Here is a 10,836-nt window from a genome sequence, read left to right on the forward strand (position 1 = left end):
ATCAGGATTGGAGGAAGGCTCATTAACAACCTGCAATATGCAGATGACACAACCTTGCTTGCTGAAAGTGAAGAGGACTTAAAGCACTTACTGATGAAGATCAAAGACCACAGATTGAAGTATGTATTACACCTCAACATAAAGAAAACAAAAATCCTCAAAACTGGACCAATAAGCAGCATCATGATAAATGGAGAAAAGATTGACACTGTCAAGGATTTCATTTTACTTGGATCCACAACCAACGCCTATGGAAGCAGCAGTCAAGAAATCAAACAACCCACTGCACTGGGCAAATCTGCTGCAAAAGACCTCTTTAAAGAAAAAAAAGCAAAGATGTCACTTTGAGGACTAAGGAGTGCCTGACCCAAGCCAAATAATTTTAAATCGCCTTATATGCATGCGAAAGCTGGACAATGAATAAGGAAGACCAAAGAAGAATTGATACCTTCGAATTACAATGTTGGCGAAGAATACTGAATATACCATGGACTGCCAGAAGAATGAACAAATCTATCTTAGAAGAAATACAGCCAGAATGCTTCTTAGAAGCAAAGATGGTAAGGCTTCATCTCAGGTACTGTGGACAGGTTATCAGGAGGGACCAATGTGGCTGCAACAGTGGGCTCAAGCATAACAATGATTGTGAGTATGGCGCAGGACCAGGCAGTGTGTTTCATTCTGTTGTACATATGAGTTGGAACCGACCTGATGGCACCTAGCAACAACAATATATTTTCTTAGTCTCTTATTAAACTCTTAAAAAGGGAAGAGAGAGATACAAAGAATTAAAAAGATGAAAAAAGAGATCTTTTTCTGAAAAGTTGAAAGGATTTGGTTTGGGGGGATCAGAACTAGTTGTTTAGCCTCATGTAATTACTAGAATAACTATGGATTTATAAATAAATGTAACAAGTACTCAGTGAATACCTACAGTACCTCACATGTTAGATACTGTGGAGAATACAGTGTAAAACATTGCCCTTGCACTTATGGAACTTATATTCAGTTACAGGGTCATGCAGAATACCAAGCTATGGCAAAATAATAATAATAATATAAAGAAATGTTAAACTTTTTATTAGGTTTAATATAGAGAGACAATATGTTTTATAATCCTATTTAAACGAAAAAGTGAAAGTATATGAGCAAACTAAAAATTTCTATTACTCATATCTTAATTAAATTTACTTTTCTGTAATTCTGCATATATTCTAAGTGTCCTAATATTAAAGGTAACATTGCATTTTTTAGTTATTCCATACTAACCCTAGATTACTCTCAGTAATTATTATTCAATAAAATAATCTAAAAATAACAGCAACTTATATTTTTATAACAAAGTACTCTCATACAATTGACTAATTTGAACTTCACCACTACCCTGTGAGAGGAAGAAGAGGCAGTTATTACTTCTGCTTCTCAAATTAGGATAACTGAGACTCAGAAAGGATAAAGAGTTTGCCAGATAAATCCCAGATAAATTCTGAGATAAGCATCTAGATCTGAGAAGCTAAATAAACTACCCCAGAGAGCCTAACAAGGTCAATATAACTAGTAGACTTCTTAACAAAAAACAAGGCAAATGCATTAAAGCAACTATAACAAATTACAAAGATAAATCTAATTAAACACAGTTGGGGATTTTCAAAAAAGACAGTTAAACATGTTATTAATCATTCTTATTTGCTTACTTTAGAGGTAGTTTTATGCTCCAGACTTACTCCAAGGGTATTTTGGATCCAATCTTTAAAAGCTGGTAAAATCATGCCACTAAGAGGGTATCTAAGGTACAAAGAAGGTAAATGTTAGAGAATGGTATCTTCATTTAAATTTAAAGCTTAGATTCTGCTTCCAGTAATGGTCAAGTAGCCCCTATAAAACCAATCCAAGTGAGATCATTATTCTTTATGAATGATATTTAGAAAATCACTATAGCCGTATTCAGCAATTTTTTTCCACTATAATGTTTTAGCTCTAGTCTGATTCTTCCCTTGCCACTACTCCAAGTGAGAACATTTTTCTGTAATTCTTTATGAATGATATTTAAAAAACCATGGTAGCCATATCCAACAATTTTTTTTCATTACAATGTTCTTGTATCTTCTCTACTTCCCCCCTAAAACTGATGATAGGACAGCCAGATAAGAATATTATACTATAGCTGCTTTATTTTTGATTTTATAAATATCTTATTTACAAAATATTGAAGTATAACATACATAGAAGAAGACTATGGGCAAATAATAAACGTACAGACAGGCTGATTTTTACTAAGTGAACTTCCCATGTAAACAGCATCCTGGTCAAGAAACAACATCACTATTACCCCAAAAGCTCTCCTCATGCCTCTTTCCAGGCACTACCCCCTTTCCCCCCACCAAAGGAACTACTATCCGACTTTTAAAATCACAGGTTAGTCTGGACTGTTTTGTACTTTAAATGAAATCATACACAATGTATTTGTTTGTGTCTGCCTTCTTTTGCTCAATATTGCATTTGTGAGGTTCATCTATGTTGTTACACGTAGTTGCAGTTCATTCATTCCACAGGTGAATTCCACTGTATGAATATATAATTTCTTTACCCGGTGTTTTGCTGAAAAACAATTGGGTTGTTTATAGTTTTTGGTGCATGCAAGGACATTCTTGAATTTATTTTCTGGAGAACATAAACACGTTTCTGTTGGGTACATAACTAGAGTAAAATTTCTAGGCCACAGGCTATGCATGTGTTTAGCTTTAGTAGATGTTGCTCAACAGTTTTCCAAAATAATTACCACAAACAATGTATGAGAGTTCTAGATGTTCACCTCCTCCCCATACTTGGTGTTGTAGTTCTTTTTAATTTTAGACATTCTAGCGATACCTTGGAGCCCTGGTGGCACAGTGGTTAAGAGTTCAGCTGCTAACCAAAACGTTGGTAGTTCAAATCCACCCACTGCTCCCTGGAAATCCTATGGAGCAGTTCTACTCTGTCTTACAGCGTCGCTATGAGTCAGAATCGACTCAACGGCAATGGGTTTCAGCGATACTTCATTATGGTTTTAATTTGAATTTCACCATTACTTATGGGAGGAGCCCTTGTGGTGCAGTGTTTAAAGCTCTTGGCTGCAACCAGAAGGTCGGCAGTTCAAACCCACCAGCCACTCTGTGGGAGAAAGATGTGGCAGTCTGCTTCTGTAAAGACTTACAGCCTTGGAAACTCTATGGGGCAGTTCTACTCTGTCCTACAGAGTCGCTGTGAGTTGGAATCGATTCGACGGCAGTGAGTTTGGGTTGGGGGTTATTACCTATGGAATTGATCATTAATCCATATGTCTTTGATGAACAGAAGTTCTATATTTTAATGCTATCTAATTTATTTTTTTTCCTTTAGAATTAATGCTTTTTATTTCATGCTTTTTGCCTATCTCAAACTCAGAAAGACATTCTGTGTATTCTTCTAGCAGTTTTATAGCTTTAGCTTCTACATTTAGGCCTATAATTCCTTTGGAATTAATTTATGTACATAGCATGAAGTAGTGTCGACATTAATTTTTTTCCAAGATGATAACTTAAATTTTCCTATTGCTGTTTTTGTTTTGTTGTTGCTGTGTGCACATGCATGTGTGTGCTGAAGTGGAGAAGAGATCTTTTCCAGATCAAAAAATAATAATAAAAATATGCATGGGACACTAACTTGAAATGTAAACTTCATTTAATTACAATAATAAAAATAAATCAATATTGAAAATACACTAACATTTATATTTTAGAAAGCTATTTAAGTGTTCAAAAAAGCTACTTAAAATGTTCAAAGTGGAATACTTTTGGTCAAGATTACCTCCTACTCATTTCATCAAAGCTTGAGTACCTGCAAAAGCTTTTAGCAACTAGCCTAAAAAGATTACTTTGATTTTATGAAGATGGAAAAAAAAAAAAAAAAAAGAAAGAAACAGTGGATGACATATAAACTGAGTCAAAATTAAATAGGTTTATAATAATGCAGAATTCAATATTAAAGGCTAGGTCCAATCCAAAGGAGCTTTTACTTGGAAGTGACAGAAAGCACTCATTTTTATCACATAATTTTAAGTTACACAGCATGGGCTCTGAGCAGATGTTCCATCTTCCATTAACTTCACATTACACAATAAAAATGCCACCCGAAAATTCTCAAACCAATCTTGACGTCTTCCAATAAAAGAAAAATGGTGGAGGAAAGAAAAAAAAAGAAAAAGAAGAAATCTTTTAATTAAACCAGTTCCTTTTTTTAATATTAAAAAATCACAAGTGTATTAATCAAACTGAAATGGTATGTCTGAATTTAAGTGTTAAACAATAAATACCTTTTTCATAAACCTAAGGAAATTAGAATGAAAGAAAGGATGGGACTCATAGCTAAAACAACTAAAGGTAGATATTTAGCATATAAATAGTCTTCATTTTAGCTGAGATGAAAGTATAAACTCTCGGAAGCTACTATGTGTTAGTACTGCCCTTTAAAAAAAGACCAATTTGGAACTATTAGGTTTTAAAGCTAGGCCTTTACATTTTAACTGTACAATTACTTTGGATCTCTTTAAAATATAGTAGGCTGTTGATATTCATGATAGAATCATCCTAAGACCTTTGTGAATCCCTTAATTCACAAATAACATATTTCTCCCCATAAAATAAAAAGGTGACCACCTTTAAGATACTTGAACCTACAGATACAGGGTTGGTGTTACTGTCATGTGTAAAATTTAAAAATAAATCCTACCAGTAAAATAAACTCAATATACCTCAACCTCTGGATGTACAATATTTCAGACTCTGAAGAAACATCTTGCTTGGCAGAACCTTGGCTTTAAGACTTTGTTCCATTATCTGTTTTAATTCCAGCATAAAACTTACAATTTAAAAAGAGTTCCATGTCACAATATAAGTATTTTAAGTGTACTTTTTCTTGCCTCTAATGACCTTGGATTTGCAAAATAGTAAAGGAAGCCTGAATTAATAATGCAAAGCCTGTCATAATGACAATGGCTCCACAAAGCCCAAAAGATGTATCAAGTAAAAGTGAAAAACATGGAGTCAAAGAAAAAAATGGGTAAAAAGAAACATTATAAGAAAAGTTAAAGGAATTAAGAGTTACTAAACTTAAGAAACAGCTAAAGGATGACTTGATTACTACATTAAAATAATTTGGATTTACAACCAGATCTATAAATAAGCATTTATTTAACACCTGTAAGAATGTACTAAGCATTGCAGGACACAGAAAAGGTATTAAAACATGATCCCTGTTCTTAAGGAACTTAAAACCTAGCTTAGTCAAAAACACAAAGACAACTTTTACCAGAAATGTGAGAAAGGGAAAACTAAGAGCCTATACCAATAGTTGCAACAATATGATTATTACTGAACAGATTTTTAATATAACTGAAGATTAATTTGAGAACTTTAAGAAGTGGTTTCTGTTGTAAAACATCTTAAGGTGAGATCAATTTACCACCTTTCTTTAGAAGTAGACTGTAGAACATATAGAACCAGAACAAGTTTTCAAGACCAGTGAAATCAGCCTATCTGGAAAAAAAACACCTTTTGAACATAAATACCCAAAAAGGAAGTGCACATCAGGATTTATGGTGATTAAAGACAAAGTGACTGATTCTACTCTGTGGCAGTGCATAGACAGCATAAACATTAGTAGACTGAACCATCTCTCCTCAAAGTGAGTTCCACAACTGCTAGCCAATTTAACAGCTTTTCTGTAATCAGATAAAATGTTAAAGAAAAATTATGCCATTGAAAATACAAAGTGTAACAAACCCAAACAAATTCTATTTATACAATAACTTGTGCTTTGTAAGCACCAATTAATGTATGATATCTTTAAAGTCACAAAATAATGACAGCTTTCAAAAATTTTTAGTTTATAGAAATCAACAGCATTAGCTGAAGTTACTTAAGTATTGCCTGATGCTGCTTAATCCCAATTCATCTATACCTAAAAGGAGTAAGAGTGGCAAGATTATAAATCTAAGGATTTATAAAATGACAAATTATAAACTTGTTCAGAAGACAGATTATGTTCAGGAAAAAAAACTACCTACTTTTCCCCTAAGACCTATAATAGCTTAGAATAATTGTTTCTAACTTAATAGCTGAGTTCGAAATGTCAAAATCACCCTCCCAAAAATATGTATACATAATCAATTACATTTACTTATAAAAATCTCCTACTTTTTTTTTTAACATTCTTTGGATCAGAAATAGGGGAACACCCTACAAATTTTCACTGAGAGTCACTCTTGGTTTCTGGCACCTAAGGATTTCCCTTTTTTTCTTTCTAGCTCTGTTATATTTCTTTCTTGTGGTATTTTATCCATCATCTTCTTGTGTGTTTACAGTGCAAAGGGTCTGTATTCGTTCAGGCCACCACACTGTCAGAATACAAAGTGTGTACAAACAATTTCAAAAATTGTCCTTACAATCTAATAATATTAATACATAAGCTGGCTGAATTAATACTGTTCAGCCAAATCAGTATTTTCTTGTACGCATCCTTTGTAGTCACAAATTCTGTTTTTTTTCTTTTAAGAGTATCACAATCTTCCCATGCTTCTGCCTTTGAAAGGAACTTTTGCCACAGGATAATTTTTTACAATATGACTAACTCTACCGTTGCTGGTGAATACAGCGTAGAAGGCTTCTGCAGAACAAGATCAGGGATGAGTTTGATTATCTGAAGAAGTAACTCACAAGCACAGTATAACAGAAACAGAAAAAGAATGAAGCTTAAAAACACTTGGTTTCAATCCCAATTCCCTATTGAGCAGGTGACCCAAGGTAAACTATTTAACTTCTCCCATCCTCGACTTCCTAATTATTTTTAAGGAAATACCACTAATCACCCGATATGGTTATTGTAAGATAATTCAGTAGGCACTCAACAACAGCTATCATTATCTTTAAAAATGTTTATAAATGTTTTCTGATAAAAATCAAGAGAAATCTAATTCACCCATTATCTCCAGGAAACTAATCTGGATATAGAGAAAGCTATGATTCAATACATTCCAGTTTATTATCCTGTCTATGACAAGGTTATGGTGCTTCTGGAAGCACAAAATAGGAATTGAAATAATTTAGTTTTAGTTTTAAATTGCTTATGTAGCATATATTTAATCCCAGAGCATCTGAATCCCATTTCTGTTTGGGGAATTCTCCTCTCCAAGAGACTTGGTGGGAGGCAAAGACTACCTTCCACTAAAGTGAATGTCCAGATATATACTTTCTTGGTCTCCCTTGCAGGCTCTGCCAGACAGATGCACTCCTACTCTCCCCCTTCCCCACTGGACTTTGCCTCAGGAGTCAATGATGCAAAGAAATGAAGCCTTTAAGGAATCTATGACAGTGGTGGCAATATTCCAATTTCTAAAGCCAACAAATAAATTCTCTGGTTTTATTACAGCCTACATAAAAATCTCTCTCAAGACCATTAAATCCCCTCTACTCTGATTTTACACTCTCCAAACAATTTCTGAATTGTAAATTTTGTTTTCTAGATACCTTAATATCAGATAAGGTATTAACAATTATTCCATACAGTGAGAAAGGAATAAATCTAATCACAAATGAATACACTGGGTTCTAACTTTAAAATCAGTCTCTTACTGTGACACGAGTCAGACCCTTTCAGCCTAATCTCCTCTGGGAAAATTAACAAATCAAGTGCCAGAACACCCAAATCTGAATCAGATTCTAAACCCACAGGACTCACTAACATACAGTTATCTGTGATATTTTCTGTAACTCATCATTCACTGCACACACACATACGTCTAACATAAATCACTACAGAGCCCACGGTACTCTACAGAAGACTGTAGATGTCCTATGCTTCCAATGGCACTGTGCTGAAGTACGGAGCCCTGGTGGTGCAGCAGGTAAAGCGCTCGGCTACTAACCAAAAGGTCAGCAGTTCAAACCCACCAACTGCTCTGCAGGAGAAAGATGTGGCAGTCTGCTTCTGTAAAGATTACAGCCTTGGAAATCCTATGGGTCAGTTCTACTCTGTCCTATAGGGTTGCTATGGGTTAGAATCGACTCGACGGCAGAGGGAGTGGGTGGGTGCTGAAGTACAAGTGACTATCTGCCCCTTCCTGTAAACTAGATATGTTGTATCTTTAAGTTGCAATGACAGAGAGAGGAGAGAAATGAGGGCAGTATCTGAGAGGGCAGAAAGTTGGTTTCCTAAGTTCAGAAGATTCATTTTCCCCCCACCAGAAGATTCTGAAAAGTCAGTTTCTACACAGGCAAGTTTCTACTGTATTAGGCATTACTCTATCACTTAAAACATAAAAGACTCAACATTTAGAACTCTGGTAAATTTTTTAAAAACAATATTTTGTGTTTTCGGGGAAGGTATACACAGCAGTTTAGGTTCACATTCAACAATTTCTACACAAGTTGTTCAGTGACATTGCTTATATTCTTCACAGTGCATGAACATTCTCATTATTTCCATTCTGGTTGTTCTGTTTCCATTAATCTAGTTTCCCTGCCCCCTTACATTCTCATCTTTGTTTTAAAGTCATTGTTGACCTTTTGGTCTCATATAAGTGATTTTTTAAAGAAACACAGTACTTACAGGTGATATTCATTATTTTTTCAGCCAATTTGTTATTTAGCTACAACGTGACCTCAGGGGTTAGTTTCAGTTCAAGGTTTGAAGAGTATCTGAGGGCAATAGTCTTAAGGAGTCCTGCAGTCTTAATCAGTTCAATAGGTCTGGTTCACTGGTTAGTTGGTTTGTTTGTTTTTTTAGGAATCTGAGGTTCCGTTCCACATTTTTCTCCCATTCTATTAGGGTCTATCTATTGTGGCCCTGATGGTAAATTTAATTTTAACCAGAAATGCTTTCTATCTAAATTACACTGCTTTTCAACTAAGCCCCCATCAGCATACTGACTAGTCACAGTTACTGACAGGAATGAGAAAACAGGTAACATTTATTTTTCCTGTTAAAAAATGAGTCAAATGTAGCTCTTCATAATTTCATTAAAATTAGTTTCTAATTATTATTTCTGAGGTTTTTTTTTTCAGGTACAAAGTATGTATAAGTCAGAAAAATGGAATGCTGATGTTTCAAAGAAAATGCAATAAAAAGCTTTAACTTCTCAAAAAAATAAAACTTCTTTTCTTACTGACATTTTACATATTGAAATACCATATAAGTTTTTAAAAACATTAACCTAAGCATATTAACGTCCAATAGTTATTAAACCAAAGTGCAATACTGGAACAAACTCACAACATATCTAACTGAATTTTTTCCTAGTCTCAATTTTATATTTATTATTTAAAGTCTGCATTCAAGTATTACATATTTGCACCCACTGCCCTTTCAAAAGTTGTATTAAAATTCAATAGACAAACCAAAAACATCAGTTTTGGCATAAGCAGTGCAATGTTGCTTAAAATCAACTAAGAACTCATTTTATGATTTTGTCTGCACCTGAAACAAACAGTAACAATACAAATATCCTTTAGAATTCTTATCGATACATTATCAAAAAATTTCAGAAATATTGTGAAAGCTATCACTCAAATGACTGTTCTTCATCACTTCTTCCCTAATATACCACAGAAAATAAATAATAAAGATACTATTTATATTCACATAGGTCTGAAATTGTTCCACTCTCATGATAACCCATACCCAAAGGTGAACTCCCAAATTTAAAAATGAAGTTACTTTCAATGGCATGAGATTGGGTGGTAGGGTAGATGTAGACCTTGTTTGGATCCTGATTCAAGCAAACTACCCTATAAAAAGTCCTTTCTGAGACAACTGGGGAAATGTGAATGTAGACTAGATAATTAGGTATTATAAAATTGCTGCTGTTTGGGGGAGTATAATAATGGTCTTATTAAAAAATAATATTTTAAAGGATATATATAAATATTTAGAGCTGACATGACAATGTTAGGATTTGAAATACTACAGCAAAAAAAAAAAAAGAAGAAGCAATTAATGGCAAAATGTTGATAACTTTGGACTTCCAGGCAACATGGCGCTATAGGCAGAAGCACCATGCCGTCCCTCCGCAAAAAGATCTGAAAAACTAAGCCAAACAGAGAAAATGGCAATTCTGAAACCCTAAGCATCAAACGAAGAGATAAAGAACTCAGCCAAACACCTAATGGAATAAGAAACTGACAGAGAACAGAGAGCAAGGAGAGATACATGCAGAGGTCCTCTAACAGCTAACGCAGCACGGATCCGCCATCTTGGACCCCTATCAGAGACCAGCGAGCGACGGGTATGAGAAAGCAGCTTCACAGAGCGTCCAGCAGGAGACAGAACAACCAGTAACCAGCGATATATGCTTTCTCACCCACTACCCTTCTTCACACCCACTCGGCCTGCTCTGCTTCCTGTGGCCAGTCTCCTGGCCAGGAAGCACCACCTTCACTCCGGTGTTGCTTGGATTCCACCTGCCCGCACTGACCGGCTCCCTAAGTGCCATTTGTTGGCTGCTGGTGCTGATTTTTTCAGCTCTTTAGATTTCTCCCTTACCTCTCATCACCTCCTCCTCCTTTGTCTCAAATACCTGGCTCCATATGCCATCTTTGCTTCTTCCTGAAAGGCTGTGAAACGCCGCTCGAATGTGAGACTGCTTTCCGGCTGATGCTGCCATGCTGGTAGGATCCCGGGGCTTTTTGTTGTTTTGAACAGATTGTTTGTTTGTTTTCTTTTTCTATTCTCAAATTGGGAGTCCATTCTAGCCAGGCAGTACTGCGCGCCTTGGGACCTACTCCCTCAGTTTGCGCAGAGGGATCCCTGAGCTCATTTCTTTTT

General features: G+C 35.2%; 1 protein-coding gene across 3 annotated transcripts in view; it reads right to left on the reverse strand.

Annotated features, from left to right (window-relative positions):
• Nucleotides 1–10,836, reverse strand: part of AGPS (alkylglycerone phosphate synthase) — a 174,637-nt gene that overhangs the window by 115,314 nt on the left and 48,487 nt on the right. For all 3 annotated transcript variants that reach the window (XM_004375472.3, XM_023730536.1, XM_023730535.1), the window contains exon 3: nucleotides 1,695–1,785. In XM_004375472.3, the coding sequence (XP_004375529.1) occupies nucleotides 1,695–1,785 (91 nt within the window). The remainder of the gene's footprint in view (nucleotides 1–1,694; nucleotides 1,786–10,836) is intronic.

The sequence above is a fragment of the Trichechus manatus genome, unplaced genomic scaffold (assembly GCF_000243295.1).
Source record: "Trichechus manatus latirostris isolate Lorelei unplaced genomic scaffold, TriManLat1.0 scaffold00037, whole genome shotgun sequence".
NCBI classification, from domain to species: domain Eukaryota; kingdom Metazoa; phylum Chordata; class Mammalia; order Sirenia; family Trichechidae; genus Trichechus; species Trichechus manatus.